Source organism: Neltuma alba, unplaced genomic scaffold (assembly GCF_004799145.2).
Source record: "Neltuma alba isolate B1F8T4 unplaced genomic scaffold, ASM479914v2 tig00011122_pilon, whole genome shotgun sequence".
Taxonomy (NCBI): Eukaryota; Viridiplantae; Streptophyta; class Magnoliopsida; order Fabales; family Fabaceae; genus Neltuma; species Neltuma alba.
The window spans coordinates 22,075-49,312 of record NW_021635859.1 but is presented as its reverse complement, the minus strand read 5'-3'; the positions used below and the strand labels follow the sequence as shown (position 1 = coordinate 49,312).

Here is a 27,238-nt window from a genome sequence, read left to right as displayed (position 1 = left end):
CACAGGGGTAATTGGCCAATTGGCCCTTTAAATTCACAGTGCAACGGCCCAAAGGGTACTTCCTGCAACAATGTTTTAGGAAACACGGCAGGACAGCAGACACCAACCTTGTCGTTTGTCCACGTGGCATCCACTGACGATGTGCTTCACGCTCCGCTTGCCTTCCTTCTCTCTCTCTCTCCTCCCTCTTTCCCTGCACTTCCACCCCTCACACTCTCTCACTTCAAATTCCCAAGTCCCAACCCCTCGGAATCCCCCCATCTCTCCCCTCTCTCTCTGTTTTCCCTCCGAATATTTCAAACTTCCGATTTCTCCATTCTTGTGCTCCTTTCAACTCGCCCACCCCACAGGTCCGGAAGAGGGGGAAAAAAAAGGACACACACAAGAAAAAACCGGTCCCCACCATGCTCTGCTCGGCTCCGGCCGCCAAGTCCGGTTCGAACTGGCTCGACCGGCTCCGTTCCATCAAGGGCATTCCTACCGGCGACGGCCTCGACCTCGACTCTTTCCTCTCCAACCACTGTAACTCCAATTCCGACCCCGCTCTCTTTCCGCCGAAGCGGGACCGCAATCGGGCTCGGGGCCCCGAGTCTTCTACGCCCGACGCTGACCCACCTTCAATGGGGAGCGTCCTTGCACAGCTCTTCAACATGGGGAGTAGCCTCAGTCAAAGTTACAAACTTTCCGGCAAGAAGTGCCCTAGGAAGCAGACAAACCCCAAATCTTTCATCGCTTCTTCTGTGAGTAATAGTAGAATAATCGACTGTGCGCGAAAGGACGAGAAAAATGTCCCCTGTACGAACTCTTCTTCCAATAACCTTGAGCTGGAAAGGAACCAAGAGAACATAGCTGGTTGGGATGTAGAGGAGGAGGAGGAAGGCAAGGATAAAGATAGTGGGGGGAACGAATTGAAGGGGTTTTCGAAGAGTGAGGTTACAGTGGTTGATACGAGTTGCCCAGAATGGAAGGTTGATAGGCTTGTGTTTAGAAAGAACAATGTGTGGAAAGTCCGAGATAGGAAAGGCAAGTCCAAGGTTTTTGGGAAGAAAAAGAGGAAAGGGAGTTTTGGGCTTGATAAGGAACTCAGGCTTTTAGATTGTCAATTTCGGTCCCCCTTGAAAACAGATAGGGAAGAGTTTCGAACGCTATCTACCCAAGTAAGAACGAATAACGTGTTTCTATGTTTGCTTGAATCTTTATCATATGCTGATATGGTGGTCTAAACTTGACAATTTCTTCACAGCTAACGCACTCACTCTGTCCAACGTAAATTGCCTGTGCTAATTTGGTTTTTCTACATTAACTGTATTATTATGAGCAGCGCTTAAAGTCTGTTTTTTCCTTCAGCATTTCTATATTGGGTTGCACTATTGCATGTTTGGAAAATGATTCTGCCTTTATATTTTATGTTGGTTTCAGCGGATGGCTTGCTTTTGCCATTTTGGAATTGTGCTGTCGTGAGTTTAAATGGATATTAGTATGTGTTGATGATGATTTAAACATAAGACGAATGGATAAACTTAAATCAATCAAGGGCGACAGCTATCATTTAATAACTTTAGGACCGATACGTTGAATCACATCACTCGTAAAGTCATCATCCTTTTTGAGCGGGGCCTCAGTATCTTATGTATATATTATTTTATTACGTTGACCTCAAACCTTGACTCCCCTTTTCTGAATTGCAACGATCTTTAGTTTCGAAAGATTGGCTATGTACTTTATCACCCTTGAAAATTGTTCACGCCGCAGTTTCTTCGACGGAATTGTTGCTCTTATGGATTAATATTCGGTCCCTTCCTCTATTAGGCTCTATCTATCAAGTCGGGTTCATCATATATATAGGTTCTTATAAGGCTTACTGATAGATTGATTGCATTATTGATCTCAACTAGTATCAAATTGTGATTCCTTGTAGGATTCTTGCACTGACTCCTTTTCATCTTCACTTTCTGAAAAAGTAATGGTAGATTTGGAAGCTAATGACGAATTCTATCAGTTCTTACATTCCTTTCTATGAAACGTATTCCAGCAAAGAGCAGATATGCTTAATTAGCTTAAGCTTTGTCATATTGCACTCTGCGTGGGTAAGTATTATCTTAGTGCTACTACTGAAGTCTGATACCATGCTAGTCATCAGAAATATATTAGTTTAATTTTTATGCGAGGTTTAGAAGCTGCTGGAGCCAACACGGGTCATTGCATATAGGGAAACACACTGGTAAAGAGTTTTTACAACTATAGAAGCTCACCAAACTTGATGGTATATGCTTTCAGAGGAGTGTTTAATGTTGCATAAGATGCTTACGGGATGCTGCTAGCCAGATTCCCACATGAGAGTCCAAGTATTCCTCTTAGGGTAGTTACTGCTATCGCTTTTCACCTCATCTTTCTGCTATTAATTGCTTGATGCAATAAGAAGTGCTGAGGAAATCATCTGGAACCTAATGAACTAAATCCTATCTTGTGGGGTCGCTGCGCTGCTTTTGGCCTCCTAACTCCTTTGTCTTGAGGGATGGGACCAAACCTCTGCCAATATGTCTGTGATGGCGTATTCTTCAACTGCACACACTGAATTATCATTTAAGAACACAATTTGATAAGTAAAAGGAAAAGAAGGAGTAAATTAAAGTGGTAAAAGGAAGGGAAGAAAACGAGAAGAATAGGAGGAGTCATGATAGATGATATATTCAGATAAACAAAATAAAACCTTTATTAACTATAGTTTAATTTAATAATTTTGATATATAAACTAAAAATGTAAGATTTTTTCTTATAATCTTTCACAGTTTTTGAAAATGCTGCATGTCAGTTGAACTTGAATGTTTAAAGATTCACATGATTGTTGTCCTCAATCATGTAAATCTTTAAACATGATTTTTGGCCTTCATTTGCCCCTAAATTCTTAATTTCTAAAATGCCATTCTGATGGATGCCTAAATGGGATGGGGAACCCTACCTCAAAAGCCAGTTGTTGAAGTGGCAGACCAACCCACTGAAATATCTCATTGACATCCCACTCTACTCCACTTGAAACTTATTATCCTATACTAACAAGTTTCCATCGTATTTTTTGGCTAATTTGCAATTTCCTTTTGGTGATGATTTGAGGGGGTAAAGTGTTTATGTTTTAAGGCTTCAGCACTGAAACTATGATTGTGCTATAATTCAAAAGGGCTTTAGGTAGTTTCCCCATATTGATGTTTTTATGCTACGGATAAATATGCTCTCCATTCCATGACTTGGATGCTAATTAATGAATCTCTCTCTGCTACTCACTCTTTTGTCCCTTTAACTTTTGTGGTTTATGATTAAATCCCTCATTATGGGTCAAGTCATCCTTGAAAAGAGAGCCTGGTTTGACAAGATACTGGCATACACAGATAGCTTTTCCGTGCTTGGTGGGCTCTCTTAGGCTGACTCTATTAACTCTAATCAGGAGGCCAAGAGATTAATTAGTTAGGCTTCTGAAAATCATTGCCGTCTTAACAGCATTCCATTGGACGAACAGTTAGTCACTATACATTGGAGTCTCTGTGCTAATTAGGTAAAGAAGTATTATAGATGCAAGAAACAAGAAAAATAGTCCATAGATTCAGTACATTGCTTCTTTTTTTTTTCCTTTCATTTTGCCAATGCATTTCAATTTGATCTTGCTGGTTAGCTCCATGCTACTCAATGAACTTTTCTTTCTGCATCTTTATCTTGTTCCTATCTAGCGCTGAAAGCAAGCTAGGTTTCTGTTGATATTGTGGTTTCTGCTGTTAGGTGCTTGCCTTAATCATATAATGTAGCACAACAAAGTATAAAATTTATTTATTTTTAATTAAGAAATGTGAATTCTTTATATTGGTCAAATACATATTTCATATTTGTTGTCATGTAAATAATATGTCTAATGGAATTTTGATCAAAATAGTGTAATTGTTACCTGTCTTTTGCTGTAGGGAAGGTTTATATATATAGCACATTAATTTATTAATTGCCAAGGAAATTAAAGGAGTGTAAAGTTGTTAAAATAAAAAGGAAAGATTATATGATTTAAATGGCTCTCAGGAGGAGGTGGCAATTTATTCTGAGGAAAACGAAATGAGACTCATACACAACATAATGTTCTGATCATAAAATTAGAATTTTAAAAATGAAACTTAAACAGATTAAGACCTTTAAATTAGGTTTTGGATCAAAGGAATTGCTGCAAAGCTGCAGTGTGAAGGTGAAAAAGCTAGCTTCATTTTGTGCCAATTAGGGTTTATGGAGAATTTTGAGGCATTGGTGCGTTATAAATTATAAACTTATCATATAATGTATTCACTTTAATTATTACATATATTAAAAGAAAGATGGTAAGAAAAATGAACCCCCACACAGTCCTTTGTTTTCTTGGCACCATTTTTTCTCTGAACGTATGAATGCATGACAGTAAAAGACCTAATGAAAGTGGACTTAACTTTTTTCTATCACTAAGTTCATGGTGTTGTAATTAATTGTATTTTATACTGACTCACAGAATTTAAATATATTAAATTGCAGATACGCATGATCTTGCATGCTTAAGAATTTCATTTTATTTATTAATTCTGCTGACATGTTCAGGGACAGAATACTGAGAAGAATATGAAAGATGTTGGTATAGACACAGCCCAGGATGATCCAAAGCCTCCTCCCAAAAAGAGGCAAGTTCACCAGCTGCAGGCATATTGTGTTTTCTGGTCCTCCTTCTAATGCTTTTCATAATGACAAGGACTCAGTACGTAGATTAATAAATTCGGTCAGAATTAGTTAACACTTTTAAAATTTCAAATTACCATCAACGAAGTTCATTAATTAGAGAGGGTTCTTTAGTTGGTCAAGGAATATCAAAGTAACTAAAGAACAGTTAAAGAGGAAAAAATTCAATACTTTAAACAAATTCTCTTATGTTAAAGACAACGAGGAAGGTTCTTATAATTATGATGGGAAGGAGAATTCCCCCCCCCCCCTATGTTTGTATTTTGACTTGAAAATACCTCATAATGCATTGCAGGTTCCAATTTTCTAAGTCGCCTGCAACATCAAGAAAGGGAAACAAATCTGTTCGTCTGATATAAACAACTCCTACATAAAACAACACAAACAACAGTTTCAAATCTTAATAAAGCGACGGACAGCAAAGAAATAATTCGAAGCCCTCATTGGTCATTTACTTGTGATTCTGAATTCTCATTTGGCTGCTGCTCATGATGGTATTGTTGGTCCTTCGTTGTCATTTTAGTCACAAAACATTTATTTATGTAAAGCTCTTTTATTCTTCTTGAATTGCAAACTTCTTCTCAGCAATATATCTGCAGATTTCAAGTTATTTCCTTCTGTCATTCTGGCACTTTTCCTTTTTCTTTCTATTTTTCACTTGTGCTGCGATATCTTTTTATTTTTCTGTTCTTCCCTTGTTACCAAATCTAAGTACAAGATGCGTAGCAAAAGTTGCTAATTTATGACCATATTTATTTTGAAGAAATTCCATATATATATATATATATATATTTAAAAAGCTCAGTAGCTGAATTTTACAAGAATTCAGGTGAATTTTAATTACTTGAACAATTAGTTTGGTTAGGGAAACGGGAATAAGGCAATAAGAAATTTAGAATCCAAGACCAAAATTTCAAGTATTATAGGATTCATTATTGAATGAAATTACAATGCCGACGAACAAAAATAATTATCACAATCCATTATATGTGATTAATTTTTTAATTATTTTGAGTCCATTTTAGTCATTGCGTTTTTTTTTATACACATTTAAATATGAGAAGAGAACATATTTGATTTCCCCCCCTTTTTTTATTCGTGTATTTTCTTTCATATTTTAACTCCAAAACATTTCAAAACAAATAAGCCAAACTGAAGAAGAATGAATGAGAATACACTAAACTATAAACGTACTCTATTTGTTATTGCCATCTCGCCTCCTCTCTCGTGGGATGCTATAAGTTCTATCCTCTAGCACTTCTTTCAGATTAAAAATTGGTGGAAGTTGGAGAAGATCTAAATTGAGTTTCAAGAAAAAAAATGAAAAGGAAAGTGTAAATTGATGCCGTGACAAAGGGAAACCAGGTTCTAGACTTCTAGATGGTGAGGAACGAGAGGGATCATCCACATAAACAACTTGCAAGGTTCTAGTGATATTGTAGTATTATCTTTAGTCCAAAATATAAGATCTAATTTGTAGTGCAATTTGTATTACAAACTAAATCTTACATTACTTCCTATTCTTAATGTAAAAACTAGTTGGGAGTTGAGTTTGATCTTAAAAATAAGACTTCAATCTATTTTGTCTCCCATCTTTTTTTAAAATATAATATTAATTGTAAGGGATTTCCATTAAAGGATAATTATAATTATTCAATGTATATGATTAAAGAAGATAATTTAGAGAGATCAACACACATTTGAAACAAATAATTAAATAAACTAATTTTTTTAATATTTTCAAATTAATCATTTGACTCTTTGATTAAGATCATAGGTGATAGACCTGCGCGTGTCACGTATTTTTTTTAATTTAAATATACATAATAATTAAAGTCTTAGATCTTCTGTACGGAGTTCAAGGGGAGTATAAAATTTATTTTTGCGCCACAAACATCAAACCTAATGAATAATATACTTTATACATTATTTACTGATTATTTTTCAAAATTGTTAAAAATATTAATTTTTGAATCTAAAATTAATGCTGACAATAAATATATCATAGTATTATTTTTTTTATATGACTGTTCGATTGAGCTATATTTAAATATTGTCAGATCTAATTGAACTCAAAAGTGTTTCTACATTTTGTTTTGGGCCAATGAAGGTGTCTCCTACACTTAAATAGGCCTTCTACTTAACAATAGTCAAAGATGACTCAACAACAGGTCTGTTTGGATCAGCGATTGAAAAAATAACTTATTAAAAAAATAGCTTATAAAGAAGTGAAGTTAGATAAAAGCTAAATTAGATAAATTGAATTGTGTTTGGATTGGAGTTCAGAAAAGCTAGTTTACAAAAGTGAGATTGGTAAAATGTTGTTTAGATTATGGTTGAATAAAAATAAGTTTGGTTGTAAAATAACCAAAATAGGTATGAGTTTTAATAAGTAATGAAACATGATAAAAAGAAATGATTTCACGTACAATGAAATTAAAATAATTTAATATGAAGAAGTCAAATTTAATGAGTGAATTAAATTTTAAAATTTTAAAGAAATCATAAAAAAATATTTTAAATATAAAACGAAAGATGAAAAAAAGAAGAATTGAGATAAAAAAAATATTTTAAATATTTCGAATACTACTTCTAGTACTCCATGGATATACCAACTTGTTTTTTAATTTTACGTCATGTCCTGTTATTTTCTGAATGCTTGAAAATCTTCAAAGAGGCTCCAGAGTGAGTGTCAATATGGTCATAACGGCATGAGGACTCATGGCTCGTGGGTGATTGCTTTGAATAAAGAAAACAAGTGAATAACTCACGAGAAAATAATTGCCAAATGGGAGAGAAAGAGGGAATAAAAGAATTTCTAACACCTCATAACAATAATAAGCTCTTTATATTTGAAAAATAAGCTCCCTTCTCTAGCTTATTCTGAACGCACGGTAGGTCAGTTATTTTTTTATAAGTCTAATACAATGTAAGTTTTCCCAAACAACACCTTCATTTTGAACTGGACTTCTTCCTATTTTAAGCCATACTTAGGCCAGCAAACGCTAATCCAAACAGGCTTAAAATCACATATGACAAGGTTTCATTAGACAAAATAAATCTAAACATCAAATTATGAACAACCAATTGTAAATAGTAGTGCTTGGTTTTGTGTACACTATTCATGAATAGCAAATAGAAGTCCAACATAAAGCACATATCTATAACCTAGCTTTATTGTATATATTGAATTGATATATTGATAATTATATATTCATATTTGAAAAGTAAATTTGTAAATGGGATAAAAAATTTTAAAAAATAAAAAAAATACTACTTTCTGTATTATTATTAGAAAAATGTGTTTTTTTCCTTTAAGCCTCGTGCTAAAAGAAACCGCGGCATGTTTCTGTGCAACATGTAGTTATTACGTCGTATAGTAAATTTGCTATGAAACGTGCGGCATCTCCAGAGTGTGGGGCTCGTAGCAGTCGCTTGCTTAACTGCGCACGTTCGCCTCGCAAATATGGCTGCTCAGCTCACTCAGTTTACACAAAGTTGATGTCTTTCTCTTGTTCTGCTTCTCCCATGGCGTCTCATTTATGCCCAGTAACGCTTTCACCTACTCTTCAAATCTCCCTTAATCCCGTTTCAGCCTTTTATCGTCGAGGGCTCTTCTCCGCAGCGAGGTTCAGTGAACCATCGAAGGGCACGCTTAAATTACTACTAAGTAAGGAGCTTTTCGGACCCAGCATGCCCACTTCATCCCAGTGCAGCTGCAGTGACTCTCTCGCCAACCCTATCGTTGAAATGGGTGAGTTACTCTCACAGTCAAATTTTCAAACACCTGTCCTTCGAAATGCATAACCCCACTATGTCCATGCACTGGACGATTCACGGACCGTTTTTCCCCTCTGTTTCAGGAGTACTCTTCTCTTTGTTTCAAGAAATGGGGTTGGGCTATGAGGAAACTCAAATGCTGTTGGCCAATGACCCTGAGCTTGCAATGGTATCTTTTGATGCATTACGTGCTCGGGTTCGTTCTTTGCAGTCTTTTGGTGGGTTTGATCGTCTTGCTCTGCTGAACTTAGTCGCAAAGCGTCCAAATGTATTAACAGCTACGCAAATTGATGATTTGATATGTTTTGTACGGGATGAATTGGAAGGTCAGATAACTCAAGCACAGATGAAACGCCTATTATCTGGTACAGAGCCAAGATTTTTTGTGGATTTTGATCAAAAGGTCAAACTGCTTCTCACCAGAGGGGTTCCCCGTGAAAAGATTGTTCATGTGCTCAACAATGTGAATCTGACAAAGGCAGTGTGTTATAGGTCCATGGATGAAATCAATAGAACAATAGATTTCTTAGACCCCTTTGGTGGCATTAATCTAATTGTAAGGCGTCCTGCAATTTTCAATTATGATTTGGATAATCAACTGATTCCAAGAACTAAGTTTTTGATTGAGCTCAGTGGAGGCGATGAAGATGGCACTGGGAAAGTGCTGTGTAGGCTCCCGGCAATTTTGAGTTACCGTGTGGAGCATGTAAAGGGCCACGTAGAGTTCCTAAAGTCTTTTGTGCGCTTGAATGATCGACAAATATTTCGCATAATAATGGTTTTTCCTAGTATTGTTAGTGCTAGCAGGGAGAGGAAGCTGCGTCCTAGAATAGAGTTTCTCAAGAATTGCGAGTTGAATTCGGATGAAATCTTCAAGTTCTTGATAAAAGCTCCTTTATTTCTAGGCCATTCATTTCATGAGAATATTGCATATAAACTCGTGTTTCTGGTCAAGATTGGGTATAAATATAGGACAAAGGATTTGGCAATGGCAATTGGATCTACGACTAGGACAAGCTGTGAGAATTTGCAGAAGTTAATTGATCTATTCTTGAGTTATGGGCTTTCATGCGAAGACATAGTTGTTATGAGCAAGAAGCATCCTCAGATACTGCAGTACAATCATACATCTCTAGAGAAGAAGATGAAGTACCTAATAGAGGAGATGGATCGTGACATTGACGAGTTACTAGCTTTTCCTGCATTCCTTGGTTACAAGCTGGACGACAGAATTAAACAAAGGTTTGAAGAAAAGAGCAAGAGGGGATCAAGAATGTCTCTCAACAAGCTTTTAACTATTTCATCTGAAAGATTCACAAGTAAAAGAAAGAAGGCCTCTGAGAAACTCAATGCAATAGGAAATATTGATGCAAGTGAAGGTCTTTGAGTCAACGTCTTTTCCTTTTTGGTCAGTTCTTGCTGTCCCCAGTTTATTTATTTATTTCATCACCCCACCGGCGCCTGGTGGCATTTTTCTTTTTTCTAAGGAGACTCAGTGCTAAAGATCTCTCTTTTTACAGAATCAACTGCTTTAGGTATTTGCTGCTTGTGCTGTGTATACAGGAACCAACCACGGATCTCTTGGAGCAGTGAAGATAATCAAGATATTGGTTTCAGACAAATGATGAGACTTTATCTCCCCCTTTAAAAAAACAATTAAAAGAACATTCAAGAGTGATCGTCGTGGGACCATTTATCATCGGAAACAAGTGGGTTAGGCTTGTTATGTTCTCGAGTCTATGCGTAGGAGTATTACTGGTCCTCTACTGGAGCCAAATTTGAAAAAGAGCCTCTCCGTCCAAAGATACCGATCACATCGCTAAAGCTGTCTGAAAACTGATGATACACAACACGACATAGTGGGACAGTGGGCTCTCCTCAGTCACTGAACCAACGTGCGCTGCCAATTCATTATGTCGAGTCTGCAGGGATGACAACTGTTTTGAGTTTTGTATCATCTTCTCTTCACATGAGAGACCATTCAGAAATTTGATGGTGGCCGCTTAATGACTGGCGCACTACCTTTAATTTGTTGGCTCAAGGTCTGAACAACTATTTTCTGCATGTTACAAACGTGTTGGCCACTATTAAAGATGCTAAAGAGGATGCCTCAGTCAGGCCCCTTTTCAATTTTTTTCTGCATCAGAAATTTTTCCTTTTCTTCACATATTAAATAATTCATCCTTTTAAATTCAATAGAAAATAGGTCATTCATGCCGTTCACAAAAGATGAAAGGACTAGAAAAGTTAATTGCTAGTTTTCGTATTATTTTAGTTCGTAGAACATATATAACATGTCTTATTATAGTTTCCTAGTTGATTCTACGCTGGCAGCACTCACACAAGTATACCAAAAAGCCTGCTGTCCACTATAGCCTCAGGACTCACTGAATATAGACATCATACAACATGTGAACAATTGAAGGAATAGGGAATATCCTATCTTATTTCATCCACAATGAGTGGCGACCAAGTAAAGGGCCGTCTGAGGAACATGTAAACTTAAGAATGTCTGTCTCAACGTTGAGGCGTATACAGTTACCTGTTATGTCTGAGTCGAAAGCAGCTTGATGAAGTCACTAAACATCATTCTGGCGTAGGATCGAATCTGTGCTAATCAAGCAACTTTTGCTAATTGTCAATAAAGCGTCGTCAAAAAAGTAATATCTGTTGTCTCCATTCGGGTAGTGGCAGATTTTGACTATCTGATTAGTATTGGGTTGCTGTCGTATTTAAGCTTCCTCGCTGGAGTTCTTGCTACCACGCGAAGAAACATAGCAATACAACAGAATGGGCGTGTTTCTTCCGAGGAACAACAATGCAACGTTCTTGTTTATATTACTATTCTTTATTCTGGTTCTACAAGACACCAACATCCTGGCCTCGGCTGCTCTTTCAAGAAGCAACGTTAACTTTTCACTCTCATCAACTCCTTTTTTCTCCTTACTTTTCCGACTACGTTTTCCTGACACTGACCATATCAAAGCGAACAGGTTTACATTGTTTACATGGGAAAGAAGCAGCACGATGATCCAGAGCGCCTCACTGAACTCCATCATGAAACTCTTAAATCAGTCATTCGAAGGTACTAACGTTGTTAGAAAATAATAGCTCGATGTCCACATCATTGATTTGAGTTTACTAACAGCTGGACCAATAATACTTTCACCTTTTCCACTAATCGAACAGAGAAGAATCCTCAGACTTTATGGTGTATAGCTATAGACATGGGTTCTCAGGTTTTGCGGCGAGGCTTACAAAAACTCAAGCTAAAATGATTGCAGGTATTTTGTCCCGTCCGGGCCTTTCTTAAATATCATTTCTGTGCCATGCATGAGTTCCCGGTTTGTGCGACTGCTAGATAATGATTACTCGTTACTTGATTCGCATGGAAACTCCATGCATCATATTAATGCCCTAGAAATGAGGATGCATTTTCTAAATTCCAATCATCAAAATTACCGGTGAAAAATCAAAACCATTTTCATTCACGTGAGCCACCAGTCTGTATTTGATACATCATCAGTCAGATGGAATTGGAAACATTCAAATCTTAAAAGACCATCAGATAAAAACTATGGTTTCAAGAAATACGTGTGCGATCGCGCGCGCGCGTTTGATATATCAAGAATAGGTTTAAAGTATTCCAGTTAAGTTCAATTCGGTTGAGTTCAATTGTTTTGACCGCAGAGTTACCTAATGTTGTTCGAGTGATGCCCAATAATTTTTATAAGATGCAAACTACCAGAAGCTGGGACTACCTTCAACTGCCTTTACAGTCTTTCAATAGTCTTCAGCATCAAGCCAAGCTGGGACATAGTGCCATCATCGGCCTTCTTGATTCAGGTTATGACCTACACAACTTCCTCGTATATGAACATGCAGCATCCTGATACCCCTTGTGACAAAACTGTGAACAATGTTTGGGCAGGAATATGGCCTGAATCTAAAGCTTTCTCCGATGAAGGCATGGGGCCAATCCCCTCTAGGTGGAGGGGAGTCTGCGAATCAGGAAAACACTTTGACGCGGCAAAGAGCTGTAACAGAAAGTTGATTGGAGCTCGTTATTTTATCAAAGGGCTTCAAGCTGAATATGGACAGCCATTAAATGCCAGTGTGTTCCAAGATTACTTGTCCCCAAGAGATACATCCGGGCATGGAACACACACCTCTACTATAGCTGCTGGCTCCTTCATCAGTAATGCCAGCTACAAAGGACTAGGTGCCGGAACAGTACGAGGCGGTGCTCCGATGGCTCGCCTGGCTATGTACAAAGTCTGCTGGAATATGTATGATGGAGGACTTTGTGCAGCTGCTGACATACTGAAAGCCTTGGATGAAGCCATACATGATGGCGTTGACGTATTATCACTGTCCATAGCCTCTGATCTTCCCCTTTATTCTGATGTGGATGAGCGTAATGGGATCACCTTGGGGGCTTATCATGCCGTGGCACATGGAATTAGTGTTGTTTGCTCCGCAGGAAATGATGGTCCAAATGGTCAAACAGTGCAGAGTCCAGCACCGTGGATAACAACCGTGGCAGCAAGTAGCACAGACCGCTCCTTCCCTACACCTATCACACTTGGAAACAACTGGACAACACTGGTAATGTCTTCACAACCTGATGCAGCAAGAAAATTAGAAAAATATGGGCTACACTTGCCATGTCAAGAACAGATATCTTGAAAAATAATTTGTCATCAATTGCAGGGTCACGGGATGTTTACAGGGAAGGATACAGGGTTCGTCAATCTGGTATACCCTGAGGAATCAAAAGAGCTCCAAAGTCCTCGGTAATATATGCTGCAGCTAGATTACATTTTTAACTCTTTTTTTTGGTGACATACTGAGGATTAATAGTTGGTCTTTAACTCTTTATATTACAACGCATTAATTATATGCTCACAGCATGTTACTTAAATTAGCGTCCTGCTGGACTAAGCTTCAAATCGTAATATTTTTTCCACTTTTTCAGGCCACCGCCAAAAGTAGCAAAACTTAACCATGTGGATATCTTTTGTTGTATTTTCTTTTCTTTTCTTCCTTTTCTCTTTTTTTGTTTTTTTGGGCCCAAACACGACTATCAGGTCCATGTGGGTATAATACATGCGCATAAATTGCCTCAATATATAAATATATGCATATTGTCTATAGAATTAATGAGACTTGTGTGCAGTTACTGCAATTCTCTCTCGCCAGATGACAGTTGGGTAAGAGGAAACGTGGTTTTCTGCTTTGTCTTCGATTATCGATATTATGCAGTGCAGGACGCTGCTCAGATTGTCAGAGAAGCTGGGGCTTTAGGGATTATCGTGGCCAGGGATCCCAGTACGGTACCAGTTGAACCATGTGGAAATAATTTTCCATGCGTCCAAATAAGCCACGAAACTGGAATGCAGATACTCTACTACACCCGTTCTACAAGGTAAGGTCGCCAACTTTGCCAATTCTAGATGTAAACATCAACTATTAGTTGTCATTCCCATTAAAAGTCTAGAAAATGATTTGGGTAAACATAGCAGGCGTCCTAGAGTAAAGATTGGCTCTTCCAAAACACATACTGGCAGACCTGTGCCAACCCGCATAGCAGCATTCTCGTCTAGAGGGCCTAGTTCTGTTGCCCCTGCAATACTTAAGGTATTCCTTTCTCGTTTGCTATGAAGGGCAAAAACATGGTACCGTTGTCTTCATTTTTCAGAAGCAATACGTGACACGTGATATGACTCATCAGAGACCAATGTGACATTTACATGACAGCCAGACATAGCAGCTCCAGGTGTCAATATATTAGCTGCAGTCGCTCCTGATGAGGATTCCTCAAAAGACACAGTCTTTGCTTTTATTTCCGGAACTTCAATGGCAGCTCCTCATGTCTCAGGCATAGTTGCACTGCTCAAATCGCTACACCCTAATTGGTCACCTGCTGCCCTCAAATCAGCCATAATCACAACAGGTAAAATTCTCAGATATTTGAAAGGTTTAAATTGAAACTCAAAGTTACTTTCATTTTCATAATCACCACAAATTTGCAAAACACAACAAAATGCTGCAGCATGGACGACTGATCCATCTGGGGAACCAATATTTGTGGAAGGAGAACCAACGAAGCTTGCAGATCCATTTGATTTTGGTGGCGGGATTGTGAATCCAAACAGGGCAGCAGATCCTGGTCTTATCTACGACATGGACTCAGCAGATTATGTTCAATACCTCTGTGGCATGGGCTACAGTAATCCCAGCGTTTCCCTCCTAACGGAACACCCCATCTCTTGCCCCGCCAACCGGCCCTCCATGCTTGACATAAACCTGCCTTCCATAACTATACCATCCCTTAGGAAGTCAACAATCATAGTAAGAACAGTCACAAATGTTGGACCTGTCGACTCAAAGTACAAGTCCATCGTAGAGCCTCCCATTGGCATAACCATAGCTGTGCAACCGGATATTTTATATTTCAACTCTACATTGAAGGCCATAACCTTCAGCATTATTGTTTCCTCAAGTCACCGTGTGAGCACAGGATACCTCTTTGGTAGCTTGACATGGCACGACGGTAAGCATTCAGTCAGGAGTCCAATATCTGTCAGAACTCGGATCACAGAATCTTATAGTTGATGATTTGAAATAAAAGGTTGAGTATCGTGTGGATCGTGAACTTTATGAATAATATGAAGATCTATTAACTGTACTTTAAGAATAAATTTAGCCGTTTTATTCCATCGCGGCCTTTTTACCAGCAGCATTGTGAATATGGTCGGGCCCGTGCCCCTGTTCCTTGGGCATGCCATTGGCAGCTCACATCTACCTAACCCAAACTCCGGTCAAACATTCAATAAAATTCTCAAGCCGTATAAAAGACTGAGATGAAATTATGATTATCTATGTATCATAACAAGAGCAAAGCAAGTACTGTATGCCAGGTTAAAATAGCAGGTAGTCCAAGGTTACATCATATTTGAACACTAAATTTACACTTAACCGCCAATGCCTCCATTCTAACTCCAAAGCAATGGCTATTAGTATCGGCAAATCATTTGCAAGCTCTAGAGTCCTCACTAAAAGAGTTCTCCATGGGTACCACCCAATCATGCAGGAAGTGTTCTCTAGTCAGTTATAAGACCACAGTCTCCAATTTCTCAGCTTCAGCATCACCTTTGGGTATAATGAGTCCATAACCTCCTTCTTTTCTTTTGTACACGATATTAATCTCCCCTGAAAAAATGAGGATATCTATTATTGCAAAGAAAAGTGGAGAATCGATTCTTATACAGGAGAGAACTTTAAAGGGAAAAAAAGGACAAAGAAATGTACGAGGGAAATGCAAACCCCAAAGAAAGACAAGTGTACAATAATAGCGTACCGGTTTCTTCATTTCTGAAACCGTAGAAGTCATGATCAACATTTTCCAGCTGCTCAATTGCTTCAGATACAGTCAATGGTGGCATGTCGAAGTATTTCATGCGGACAACCTTTATGACAAGTCCGCAGAATGAATGTATGTCAGGGAGGACAAAGAAAATCATCATTTCGTGATTAGCTGAACTAGCACACAACACAGTAATTTTTCAGTATGCAAGCTAGACCTTTGGTTCTTCGCAACAGATTTTGACATATCAAAATGCATGATTCAAGATGTGCATGATCAATTTGAGAGAAGGATAAACAAAACCTAAGATCATAGGAAGCAGAAATACAATAAGGCAAATGTATGAAGCACCACCTCATCAGATAATATTTCCGCCTCTTCTGGCCCTGGGGGCGTCTCTGTCTCAACCTGGGGTACTGCCGTTTCAGGCTCCCTGACCTTCAGCCTATTGAATCCCTTCATGTGGCGACCATGGTCTGATTCCTTTTCTTTTATCTTCCTCAACTTCCTCTGGATGATTGATGACACTAAATCTATACTTCCATAAAGGGTCTCTGCATCTTCCTCTGCCCTGACTACTCCGTGCCTCTTGGTAAACAATGTTACCTAATGAATGATAAGCCCAAAAATTCAATCACTGGACTCGTCTATATAAAAGTTCCAGATAACCAAGAAGTCTCAACTGGAATGCTTGAGTCGCACCTCACATCTCCTGGTTCTGGGTCCTCTCCCAAACTCTCCGCCTCTGACAGATAACCTCACGTCCACCTCCCTAACTAAGTGACTATGCTTTTGAACTGCCTTTCCCACCTTTTCTTCCACATGCTGCTTGACCGGATCAGTCAACTGAATGAAAACAAGTACAAACACATAAGCGACTCATATCCCCTATTCAAGAAACTCATATACGAGAAAAGAAAGAAATGCAAGAGAATGTGACTAAAGAAGCTAACATTCATCGATGTGAAGAAAGGGATCGCGTACATACCTCTAAATTTTTTCCCTGAATAATCAATTTGACGGCAGAGAGTGGCCCCTCCCATGTCATGCGAGCAGCGAGAGCACCGCCACTGTTACTTGTGCGCGTAATAGTACCAGAAGTACATCTGAGTATTTCAAAACGAGTTAGGGAAGTTCTCAGCTTCGTGGATGGCTTCGAGTGAGATGAACTCAGTAGACAGACCGTAGAAGGAGAACAGCGATGAGAAGACGCAGAAAGCGATGACAACGATGCCGATGACGTAGCGTGCAAGGCGGTCCGCAGAGAAGCCACCGAAATTGCCATTACAAGAAGTCAAGGTGCGAATTCTCCGGGGAGATTCAATTTAATTAATTGAACAAAAATTTTCCGGGGTATCGGATGAAGGTAATCGGTGGGAATGTTGGAGGAAAACCGGGGAAAGGGGTACACAGTAACACAGAGAGGAATGAATCAATTTGTTTGGACGAATGGGCAATGTAGGACCCGCGGGGATCTTATCCATTGCGAGATGCCAATACTAACAAAGACCCATTTAGCTTTCACGTTAGGCCCAACCGCACACCATACTGTATTGTTGATCGTAAAAAATACTTTTCTTATTTTTAATATATAGCTTAATTATTAAATTAATTTTGATATTAAATCTAAAATCTATTTCATATATTTATTAATGAATATTCCTTCAATCATAATTAAATAGGAGAGAGAGGAAATATATTAAAAAAGATAATTATAGTGTTTTAAGAAAAACATATCATATTATTTATAATTGACTAATTTATCTAATTTCTTTAATATAATCAAATTAGTTAAGTAGGTCTTATATTAAAAACTGAAAGAGTAATAATTACAAGTATCCTTTTTATATGCGGAGTTAGTAAATTTAAATTGTAATTTTGTAATTAGATATTCATAAATTTCAACACTTTAATATGATAGTTTTTTATATTTTAAAACTAAAATTGGGCTTACAACAATGATGTTCACGGACGAGTTGTTCCTTTTTTCCCCCACTTGAGTTCCTGGGAAAATCACAGTGTCGCAGGCCCGTGTGTGTGCGTTTTCTGTGAACAAAATTTTAAAAAATGATGCAGCTTCTGCCACGAGGCAAAATTTGACGCAGGTCAGGAAAAAGCTACGGGGAACTAATTTAGACGGCAACGTGGTTCGTGAGCGAGAAGCTTGCTGGTCTCCACCACCTCCTGAAAATGGCCTGGGATCGGGGCGACAGGAATCTAATTCTTGAAACTGATGCTGCTGAAGTGATTCAGTTAATAAAACAAGGCGATGTGGCCACGCACCCGGATGCAGGAATTATTCAAGAAGCCAGAGGTCGAGACTGGACCGTTATTGTTCAATGGGTTCCGAGAGCAGCCAACGGAGCAGCTGATTACTTAGCCAAACAGGCCCTCAAGGCTTTGCTTGGATTTCACATAGTTCGTACTCCGCGTAAGGAGTTAGTAATCCTTGATCCTAATCCTTATCCAAAAAAATAGTTCAAATTGGGACAGGGGATTTGTTATTTGTGAACCGAGGCTTTAGCTTTAAAGATGCCTTTTCCAATATCACGACGTGCTTGAAGGTTGAATCCACTCCTTTCATAAGCCTGTCCAAGTTCCAACTTCTTTACCTGCTGCTGCTGCTGCTGAACCCACAAACAAAGGGGACGTGTGTTTTACGTACTTTGTAAGCAAAAGTTATTGATGTGAAAGTGGACGACAATTCGGCGATGACATTTTTTAAGATTTTGTTTTAAATTTAAATATTTTTTAATTTAGAAATTTTAAATCAAGTATTAATCTGTCAACATTTGATCATAAGGTCACCATTTAAATCTGCGAAGTAAGCGTTTTTTTTTAATTAATGTGTTTAGCCGTGTTAAAATTAACAAAAGAAAAAATAAGTTTTATAAATTCAATGAACTAAATCAAAACTTGATATAAAATTAAAGAGTATTTGTGATTTTATTTTATTGGCAGAGGGTATTTGTGATCTGTAAATAAAGTGATTTGTGATAGGAGCGGATTTTACTACTTGCACTGACCTGCTATATTGAATTGGGAAGAATGGGCATTAAGGTTGGATGGTGCGAAATGTGATGTAAAGCAAGACACGAGTTGAGTGACTTGAAAGCGATGAATGATTTCTCAAAAATATCTATCATCATCATAAAGATCTTTATCTCAATTTTCATGCGAACACATGTAGATAGAGTGCGTAACCCAATCAGCTTCTTCCAAGCTGCAAATGAATTGTGGTTGAATATCTTATCGTTTATGCCTTATGATTAACATCAGACAAATAAGTTGATCCAAATTATAATCATTTTTACTAAATTAAGCGGTTTAAGAAAAATGGTAAAAATTAGTCTAAACAGTAAATATATAAAAATTGAATATTTTTCTAAAGTATGTCCCTTTTTGATAAAAAAAGCCAAATGAAATTAAAAACAAAATATAAATGACATCATAAAGTAATGCCAAAGGAAACAAAGAAAATATGTTAGCATTTAAGTATCTATGTCCTTATTTAACATAGGAGAAAATAACAAAAAGAAATACTAGTAATAAGATAAATGATGAAAGAAAATATAGTATAAGAAAAAAAAAGAGAGGAGATGGAATAGAAAATTAATTAGAAAAAAATTACTAAAAATGCATTTAATATTCAAACACTCATAAAAAATATCTTATTAAGAAAAAACAACAAACCGATTGAAATTTTAGTATCTTATGAAAAACACCAAAGGTAGCACCTGCAATACGCATAAACTAGAAAGAAAATGAATAGGGCCTGCATTAAATAAAGGGTAATCTTTTTTCACTGAACGAGCGGTGGGAAAGATCTAAAGATAGGAGTGGTTGAGCCGATTTAAAATGAAATAAAGTGAGGGAAATCATAAATAAGTGGGAGAGGGTATTTGGAATGCCATTGAAACTTGAAGGGCCTTAATTGTGTGGCAATCTTCAAAGCATTTTTCTATAAAACGAGATAAATTCTTTTATATATTTATTTCATAAACTGTAAAAACACTTTTAAAACCATAGTTTAGTTTCATCTAAACATCCCTTAAACTGAAGGAAGCAGCCAGTCAATAGGGACATGGTAGCTTGGCAGAAATTGTGATGCACGCCCCACCTCTTCCCCGCAAATTTTAGATATGCCTGGCACTTTTTGTTCACCATTTCACTCCCATTTCAAACAAGTTATATTACTCCCTCTAATAGTTTAGTAGTTAATTTAAATATCAACAGCAAACGGCTCTGACGCTAATAGTAGCGCTACTCGCGAAGTTTGGGTAAAATTTTTGAAACTCAATCCTAACATATTTGTGTATGCATTAAAATTAAAATTTTAGAAGATAAAATACATTGACATCTTACATCTAAAATCAAAACAAAATCCTTAACTAATTTCTATATTTAATATATGGGAGGAATAATCAATTTTTTTTTCACTTAATCAAGTGTTTAGTCTCTTCTTCCAATAAATAAGCTTCTCAAACTTTGAATTTGTATTTTTCTTCTTATATTACGAAGATGAGGCCGCTTACCATACCAACTAACTATTTGTTGTGGAGGAGTAATTAATTTTACCTCGTTCATTCTTCTTATTTTAGCTTTATTAATTAGGCTTGATTGCCTTGGATGTTTAGTGGTTTTGCGTCCAGGATTTAATCTTGGTTTCACCTTTTTTTTTAAAAAAAAAAATTGACAAATTAAAGGTGGTTTGTCGGAAGAATAATTGGGCAACCTCACCAAGTGATTATCGTTATGTACCTGTGAAAGGCATTTATCATATGCTTTGTCAGATTGGGATTGGCTCAAACCAAAACCACGGAAGTTCATGATCATTGCCAGCTGATTTAACCATGGACCATATGGGAAATATGAAAAAGTACTGAGGACAAATTAGTCCCGCCGTCGCATCCGCCACCAGTTGAATTGAGCCATCCAATTTGACACCCACATTAGATTCTTTTCATTAAATAAAAAAAGAATAATTTATAATTTTTAACCAATTACCCCATGGCGTATGTGAGCCACAATATGAGCAAGGGCTAGATGCAGCTTAGATCGGTGTCCCGCTGAACAGGGTCAAATTATTAGCGTTTTATCTTTTTATATCTATACATAATTGATAATATCACTTATTTATACTCTTCCAATTCTCAATATATGACCTAATTATTAAGTTAGTTTTAATTCTAAATATAAGATATATTTATCATATTTATTAATTTTCTTTAAATTACCTGTATGGATACTCCCTCAACCATAATCAAATAGAAGAAAGAGGGGTATTAAGAAAGATAATCATGGTGTTTTAAGAAAAACATATCATATTTCTTATAATTAACTAACTTACCTAACTTCTTTAATCTAATCAAATTAGTTAAATTAATCTTATATTAAGGACATGAGGAGTATAATCTGGTTAAAGATATGGCAGGAAAAATAGATTTTAAGTACATATAATTAAAATTTAAAATTAAAATGTTAATGGGTAACTAATATTTTAAAAACAAATAAACGATCGCACAAATGAAATATCAATCTGAACATCTAATCATTTGATCATTGTCTATGAAAATCAGGAAGTTATTAAAATTTTCACCAGTGAAAAATTAAAATCATAATATATAAAATATTATTTAACGTTTATTTTATACCGATTTATTAAATAATATGTGGATAAATTAATGGTGAAGGAGTGTTAACATTGACTGTAGGGGCTTAAAGGAGAAATCCTATTCTGCCCACCAACCAACATGTGAGCGAGTGCGGAAACAATCACACACTGCGCGCGTGCAACGAACAACATCCTTCTGGAGAAAATACTTTGTCGATTAGCGGTGAAATCCTCAAAGCCACAAACGAAGAATCCCCCCGGAGAGCCAAAGCCACGTGTCAAGATCATATCCATAAGATTCAACGGCCATCTTAACTCATCCCAAAATATCTTTGAAGGGTGGATTTAAATTTTAATATCTTCCCCCTCCTGGGGCCCACACAGTGCCTCCATTCATATCTCCACTCCAAAAATATCATTTTTTTTCCAGGCAGGAGTCCAACTATGCATATCAGGCACAGAAAAAACTAAAAAAGAAAAAACAGTGATAAATATCCACCACCAAACATTGAGAGAACCCAGTAGCTCTTTTCCTTTTGATCTTTGGTCGAAATTTAGATCTGGTTGCTGACGTGGCGATGGTGGGTCACCCCTTCCCGCCTTCTAGATATTTTGCTGCCCCGCTCTTGTCCCCAGATATTTTCCCAGGCCGTTCGATTTGAGGCGGTTAATGGTGGACTTGGCATCCCACGCCCCTGGATGCCCTCTTATATTTAACGTTGGGTTTTCACCACATTGCCTTTTCTCTTTTCTTCCCCTCCAGATTTTTGTATTTGTTGGTCTTTCAAGGATCAGATTTTGTGCTCTGGTTTTGCTCCCGGAATCGATTCTAGAGAGAGAGAGAGAGAGACAGCGGGTTAAGGGAGCGGAAAATGGGCGAGGTCGTGTTGAGTTCTGAGAAGCTTCTGGAAGCGAAGGAGGTTGAGACCGAGACCCATAAGCAGAAGGGGACGGCGGATGAGGAAGTGAGTGGAACAGAGAGTAAAGATGAGGAATTGAATAACGGATTGATGAGGTGGAGGAAGTTCCTGCCCAGGATGACATTGAGGGTGTTATTGGTTGAAGCTGATGATTCTACACGGCAGATTATAGCTGCGCTTCTTAGGAAATGCAGCTACAGAGGTCAGAATTTTCCTATACTCGTCTAGCCGGTCCGTTTGATCGCTTCAAACTGTTTATTTTCTCCTCTTCATTTTCTCGGGCTTTTCTGGGATGATTGAACAAGGTTTTGGCTGCTTTTCTTCGTAAACTTTCTCACTCTTCATATTTAACTTCCTGATCGAGAAGAGATTTTTCTTCATTTTTTTCCTTTGGGATATAATAGAATTTCTAGGAGATTAATCTAAATTTTCAGGTGAAGCTGAGAGGAAGTAATTTATATTTTATTTTAAACTCGCTGTTTTTTGTCGCTAAAATTACAATTCTGATGCTTTCTTGCTCTCTAGTTTTTTTTGGATACAGTAAATTGATAGTCTAGTTAGAAGAGTTGCTTTGGGCGCCGCTATCCTTAGTCTGTGCTGGTTTACGTTCCTTGTTGCGTTCCATCATGTTGATATCAGGACATCATGATCTCCAGAGCTTAAAATTGAATTTGATTGTTCATATGCTTTGGTTTACCTTTCCCCCGGCCTAACTGATGAAGTCTTCATTTGGAATTTTAAATATTATTTCATTAATTTATTATTCAAAGGGTGAAGCTGTTTAGAATTATTCACTAAATTTTTTGTCTGTGAAAAACAAGGAGAAAAAGTCTATTGTTTTCTTGCAGGCTTGTTGCGCCCAAAGTCCCAAACTGAGAGTTTGACAGGGGATTTGGGTTATAAAAAGTAAGTTTAATGAACTAACAGCGCCATTTAACTCGCACTATCCAATTCAGTACGAAACTTGCCAGTAAAAAATCTTGCATCATTGTACTCGCCAGACATATCACATCTCATAGCTTCTGTACTTGCTTAAATCGTGTAATTTATAAATTTCAAGTGCTTCATGCTTAATTACTTGCTTTTGAAAGTTAGATCTTTTTGTTAACTTTATCCAATTTGAGCAGTGGTTGTTGTGCCTGATGGCCTGAAGGCATGGGAGATACTGAAGGGAAGACCACACAATGTTGACCTTATACTAACAGAAGTGGATTTGCCATCAATATCTGGTTATGCTCTTCTCACATTGATTATGGAGCATGAAGTTTGCAAAAACATTCCAGTTATAAGTAAGTTATCGGGGGGGGGGGGGGAACTTCTGCCTGTTCAACTGCTGTCTTCTCTTTCACTTCACATATGTGATGACTAACTTTATGCCTTTCCAGTGATGTCTTCGCAAGATTCAATCAACACAGTCTACAAATGCATGTTGAGAGGTGCTGCTGACTACCTTGTCAAGCCCCTTAGAAAGAATGAGCTGAGGAATTTGTGGCAGCATGTTTGGAGAAGACAATCTGTAGGATATTGTGCTCATTTTCTTGTTTCTCCTCCTTTTCATAAGTACTGGGATGCCATTAATTCTTACTTGATCTTTTATTTGTTTGTTTGCTATTTTTGTCAGTCAACCTCTGGTTTAAACGGTCTTGAAGACGAGAGTGTTGCACAAACGAAGGCTGAAGCCACTGCTGAAAACAATGCTCCAGATAATCATTCAAGTGGCGATGCTGCATGCATTCAAAGAAATAAGGAATTAATTGAGAAAGGAAGTGATGCTCAGGTCGGTTTGGTTTTCCTGAACGTGAAACTCTGTTAAAAAAAAAAAAATGTAACAGTTTTGTATTTTTTATGTGTAAAAGAAAATTTACTTTATTATTTCTATGTTGTAACAAGAAAATTTAATTCATGGTAGAGTCCTTGAATTAACCTTCCTGCATGCTTATTACGGTCAAGCTTGGATATTATATGGTCTGGCATTGCCCATCCATTGTTCCTTGTGTAAGTTGCATGTGTAAACACTCTTGATAGGTCGATCATGGCTTAGCCAACATGTTCCCGATGCTTAATCTTTTCCAAGGGCATATGTTTTTTTCCAAGGGCATATTTTCTTACGGTTTCGAGAGTCTCATAGTTCAATAGAAATTTGTTTTCAGTATGGATTGGCTACATGATGTTTTAAATGGAGACTGCATGTTTGCTGTCTCTTGCAGAGCTCTTGTGCAAAGCCTGATTTGGAAGCTGAGAGTTCTCCGATGGATCATGTGTATGAATCTTCCCGACTAAAACAGGTCGAACCATACCCAAGAGAAACAAATATGCAGGACGTTGAAATGTGCATTCAAGTAGGCCAGGCCTTGGCTTTGCATGACAATCACGCAGAAGGTAAATTTTTGCAGGCTAAGTTCTGAATTGACCTATGACTTCTGTTAATAAGGAAGAAGCTAAAATTTCCGCAAATCCTCTGTTAACTAGGATTAACAGTCGAGATCCGCAAGCGTGGTGAGACTAATTCAGCTTATGGCAAGGATGGTGACCAAGAACATTTTAGGAGTCCTGACACCAGTCAGGAGGCTTATGACAATCACAATGTTCAAATTACCTCTTCAAAGGAAGCTATTGACTTGATTGGAGCATTTCGAAATCATCTAAACAGCAGTCACAAAAGTTCCTCAGTCAACTGCACGGGCAAGTTTGACTTTTCTCCTCAGCTTGATCTTTCCTTAAGAAGATCTCATCCAGGCAGCTTTGAGAATGAAACTACTAAAGAAAGGCATGCCCTGATGCATTCCAATAGCTCAGCTTTCAGACGGTAAGTAACTATTTCAAGGAACTTCAAGAGATGGATAATAGATCCTATCAATATTAAACCATGAAAGTTGTAATTTTCCCAAGTGGGTGATGAGCTATATTAAGCCTCTGGATTTTGTCATTTGACTTCTGAAAATTTCTCATTTTGTTGCATTTCTATGAACTTGTCAATTAAATATACGTTTATGCAGGTATACTAACAGGCAAACACAGGCCCCGCCTGCAGTGTCCATAAACTGCTGCAATCAAGAAAGAGAAAAGAGAACAAATTGTGGGAACAACATCTCAAACATGGCAGGCTATAACTTGGATATTTCAATGCCTAACTTTCAAGGAAGTATTGTGTCTTCAGCCACACAGCAGTCAAAAGAATCCGAGCTCCCAACTTCACCCTCCCAGCGTCGGCTTTCACTTCCAATCCCAGTAAAAGCTGTAAGGTACGATGATCCATGCGCGACCTATGGTTCTGCACTTCCTCCTATGTTCTGTACGCAGTCAGGGCCCGCATCCACACTAAATCCAGAGTTGGTGCCACACCGTGAACCAACCTTTCAAGTGAATGGTTTTTATCAGTCGAATACCAAAGAAGAAAGTTCAGAGCAGCGTTATGATCCTCAAGGTAAAAATGGAAGCAACACAACAGGCCACGTTGTATACATGCAGGAAAGCAATTTGGAACATGTGGAGGATCAAAGACACATCTCTCCCACAACTGGTCAAAGTGCCTGCACTAACAGCAACGCCGATCAGGTTGCCATGGCCAGGGCAGCTTCAGAGAGCATGACGGAAGAGCTCTCAAACAATGGGAGTTCTCATCGATCTAGATTAAGAGAAGCAGCTCTGAACAAATTCCGCTTGAAACGGAAAGAGAGATGCTTTGAAAAGAAGGTTCGTTTTTGCTGTCAGCAATGCTTTTCGTTTGTATGATCATTGTATGATCATTCTCTGATATAGCTTTTCCTTGCATGCTAACTTTATCTTACTCTCGTGTGTAAAATAGGTTCGATATGAAAGCAGAAAGAAACTTGCAGAGCAGCGTCCTAGAGTGAAGGGCCAATTTGTTCGTAAAGCGCAGCAATATTCTCAGGCTACAGAAAAAGATGGTTGAGACTAGGACCACTAGAGAATTGCTGCCTCACCAAGTTTTTAGCATTGGGTTGCTTGAAAATTTTTGTTTTCCAGAGACCCTGTAGACGATAGCCAGTTTCATGTGTATAGGCTTCCGAAAAGTCAGTTTCTTTAATCTTTCTTTCGGATCATGATATTATATATATGTATTATAAGTTTGTAACAAGAATGATCGAGCTTGTAAATTTCTTGTCTTACATGGGACTTGGTTGGCTCACTAGATATTTATTTATTTGTACGGAATGGATTTTTGTTCTGAAAATAACGACTCTATCCGTGTGTTGCTGCCTTTTCTTTTATGGTATATTTTTGGTAGTTAGACTTGATTGTGAATTTATAAGAAATGATATGCGTTTTGCTTTTAAAAAAAACAACAATGAATGGATCCTCTCCTGATCCCATCCCTATTCACTAAAACCAAATGTGTGTCGACAAAAAGGGGAAAATTTCCAGACGATGGGGATGAAATATTGGCACCCAAACAAAAACACGATAAAACTAAATCCAATCAAAACAATCCCTTACCTGCTTTCACTTTCGGCTTCTGGATATATCAGAGTTTGATTGATCTTTATGATCACTTGAATTCTTGAATTGCGTAAAGAGTCACCGATGGGCGAAGGCGTGAGAAGTTTATGGCCGGAGGAGGGATTACTTTTTCATGTTTGTGGATAAAGTTGCAGAGGACATGTCAATAGCCACCACGCGATCACTACACTACGAGACAAATGCAGGGTGACCATGTAATCAAGTAGTAGTAGGGGGCCCAATTTTTTTTTTTTTTTCACAATAAGATAATTGCAAAAGCTATACAAACCAAATCATACTAATAATATTATAAACTTGTTTACACTGAAGCAAGGTGACTTACTTCGTTGCTTACTTTTCCAA

At 37.8% G+C, this 27,238-nt stretch overlaps 5 protein-coding genes across 9 annotated transcripts; 4 read left to right on the top strand and 1 right to left on the bottom strand.

Moving 5' to 3' along the window:
* Window positions 1–93: 93 nt before the first annotated feature.
* On the top strand, window positions 94–5,347 carry LOC114761508 (uncharacterized). Of its 2 annotated transcripts, none has more exons than XM_028950897.1 (3): window positions 94–1,157; window positions 4,597–4,750; window positions 5,027–5,112. In XM_028950897.1, exons 1-2 carry the CDS (start codon window positions 405–407, stop codon window positions 4,723–4,725), a joined length of 882 nt encoding a protein of 293 aa, XP_028806730.1. In that variant the 5' UTR covers window positions 94–404; the 3' UTR covers window positions 4,726–4,750; window positions 5,027–5,112. The 2 variants fall into 2 exon arrangements, with proteins under 2 accessions (XP_028806730.1, XP_028806729.1); XM_028950896.1 differs by having other exon boundaries at window positions 97–1,157; window positions 4,597–4,676; window positions 5,027–5,347.
* A 962-nt stretch (window positions 5,348–6,309) lies between these two features.
* Window positions 6,310–15,202, top strand: LOC114761505 (subtilisin-like protease SBT3.6). 3 transcript variants are annotated; one of them, XM_028950891.1, is made up of 10 exons: window positions 9,948–10,553; window positions 11,505–11,596; window positions 11,701–11,795; window positions 12,202–12,357; window positions 12,443–13,119; window positions 13,225–13,307; window positions 13,691–13,939; window positions 14,037–14,151; window positions 14,272–14,467; window positions 14,567–15,202. In XM_028950891.1, the coding sequence occupies exons 1-10, from the start codon at window positions 10,518–10,520 to the stop codon at window positions 15,127–15,129; spliced, it is 2,262 nt and encodes a 753-aa protein (XP_028806724.1). In that variant the 5' UTR covers window positions 9,948–10,517; the 3' UTR covers window positions 15,130–15,202. The 3 variants fall into 3 exon arrangements, with proteins under 3 accessions (XP_028806725.1, XP_028806724.1, XP_028806723.1); XM_028950890.1 differs by lacking the exon at window positions 9,948–10,553 and adding an exon at window positions 10,913–11,418; XM_028950892.1 differs by lacking the exons at window positions 9,948–10,553; window positions 11,505–11,596; window positions 11,701–11,795 and adding exons at window positions 6,310–6,315; window positions 7,832–7,837.
* On the top strand, window positions 8,122–9,913 carry LOC114761453 (transcription termination factor MTERF8, chloroplastic). The gene is made up of 2 exons (XM_028950819.1): window positions 8,122–8,485; window positions 8,595–9,913. The coding sequence occupies exons 1-2, from the start codon at window positions 8,122–8,124 to the stop codon at window positions 9,896–9,898; spliced, it is 1,668 nt and encodes a 555-aa protein (XP_028806652.1). The 3' UTR covers window positions 9,899–9,913.
* Window positions 15,203–15,363: 161 nt separating the features above from the next.
* Window positions 15,364–17,264, bottom strand: LOC114761507 (ribosome-binding factor PSRP1, chloroplastic). The gene is made up of 5 exons (XM_028950895.1): window positions 16,869–17,264; window positions 16,583–16,726; window positions 16,235–16,486; window positions 15,875–15,983; window positions 15,364–15,726 (listed from the first exon to the last, which is right to left on the bottom strand). Exons 1-5 carry the CDS (start codon window positions 17,163–17,165, stop codon window positions 15,626–15,628), a joined length of 903 nt encoding a protein of 300 aa, XP_028806728.1. The 5' UTR covers window positions 17,166–17,264; the 3' UTR covers window positions 15,364–15,625.
* A 4,905-nt stretch (window positions 17,265–22,169) lies between these two features.
* Window positions 22,170–26,609, top strand: LOC114761506 (two-component response regulator-like APRR5). 2 transcript variants are annotated; one of them, XM_028950893.1, is made up of 8 exons: window positions 22,170–22,616; window positions 23,542–23,703; window positions 23,800–23,930; window positions 24,036–24,191; window positions 24,622–24,793; window positions 24,884–25,220; window positions 25,411–26,107; window positions 26,220–26,609. In XM_028950893.1, exons 1-8 carry the CDS (start codon window positions 22,367–22,369, stop codon window positions 26,325–26,327), a joined length of 2,013 nt encoding a protein of 670 aa, XP_028806726.1. In that variant the 5' UTR covers window positions 22,170–22,366; the 3' UTR covers window positions 26,328–26,609. The 2 variants fall into 2 exon arrangements, with proteins under 2 accessions (XP_028806726.1, XP_028806727.1); XM_028950894.1 differs by lacking the exon at window positions 22,170–22,616 and adding an exon at window positions 22,665–23,320.
* Window positions 26,610–27,238: the final 629 nt, after the last annotated feature.

What these genes read in the sequence shown, in the direction of transcription:
- LOC114761508 (XM_028950896.1), top strand. Translation starts at nt 405, where the DNA reads ATGCTCTGCTCGGCTCCGGCCGCCAAGTCCGGTTCGAACTGGCTCGAC. An exon ending in TTCGAACGCTATCTACCCAA is followed by an intron (nt 1,158 to 4,596) that starts GTAAGAACGAAT and finishes TGACATGTTCAG; the next exon opens with GGACAGAATACTGAGAAGAA. An exon ending in AAGCCTCCTCCCAAAAAGAG is followed by an intron (nt 4,677 to 5,026) that starts GCAAGTTCACCA and finishes AATGCATTGCAG; the next exon opens with GTTCCAATTTTCTAAGTCGC.
- LOC114761453 (XM_028950819.1), top strand. Translation starts at nt 8,122, where the DNA reads ATGAAACGTGCGGCATCTCCAGAGTGTGGGGCTCGTAGCAGTCGCTTG. An exon ending in CAACCCTATCGTTGAAATGG is followed by an intron (nt 8,486 to 8,594) that starts GTGAGTTACTCT and finishes CCTCTGTTTCAG; the next exon opens with GAGTACTCTTCTCTTTGTTT.
- LOC114761505 (XM_028950890.1), top strand. Translation starts at nt 11,302, where the DNA reads ATGGGCGTGTTTCTTCCGAGGAACAACAATGCAACGTTCTTGTTTATA. An exon ending in CTGCTCTTTCAAGAAGCAAC is followed by an intron (nt 11,419 to 11,504) that starts GTTAACTTTTCA and finishes CAAAGCGAACAG; the next exon opens with GTTTACATTGTTTACATGGG. An exon ending in ATCAGCCATAATCACAACAG is followed by an intron (nt 14,468 to 14,566) that starts GTAAAATTCTCA and finishes AAAATGCTGCAG; the next exon opens with CATGGACGACTGATCCATCT.
- LOC114761507 (XM_028950895.1), bottom strand. Translation starts at nt 17,165, where the DNA reads ATGGCAATTTCGGTGGCTTCTCTGCGGACCGCCTTGCACGCTACGTCA. An exon ending in TTCAGGGAAAAAATTTAGAG is followed by an intron (nt 16,727 to 16,868) that starts GTATGTACGCGA and finishes GTTTTCATTCAG; the next exon opens with TTGACTGATCCGGTCAAGCA. An exon ending in TTTCAGAAATGAAGAAACCG is followed by an intron (nt 15,727 to 15,874) that starts GTACGCTATTAT and finishes TCATTTTTTCAG; the next exon opens with GGGAGATTAATATCGTGTAC.
- LOC114761506 (XM_028950893.1), top strand. Translation starts at nt 22,367, where the DNA reads ATGGGCGAGGTCGTGTTGAGTTCTGAGAAGCTTCTGGAAGCGAAGGAG. An exon ending in TAGGAAATGCAGCTACAGAG is followed by an intron (nt 22,617 to 23,541) that starts GTCAGAATTTTC and finishes CAATTTGAGCAG; the next exon opens with TGGTTGTTGTGCCTGATGGC. An exon ending in AGAAAGGAAGTGATGCTCAG is followed by an intron (nt 24,192 to 24,621) that starts GTCGGTTTGGTT and finishes TGTCTCTTGCAG; the next exon opens with AGCTCTTGTGCAAAGCCTGA.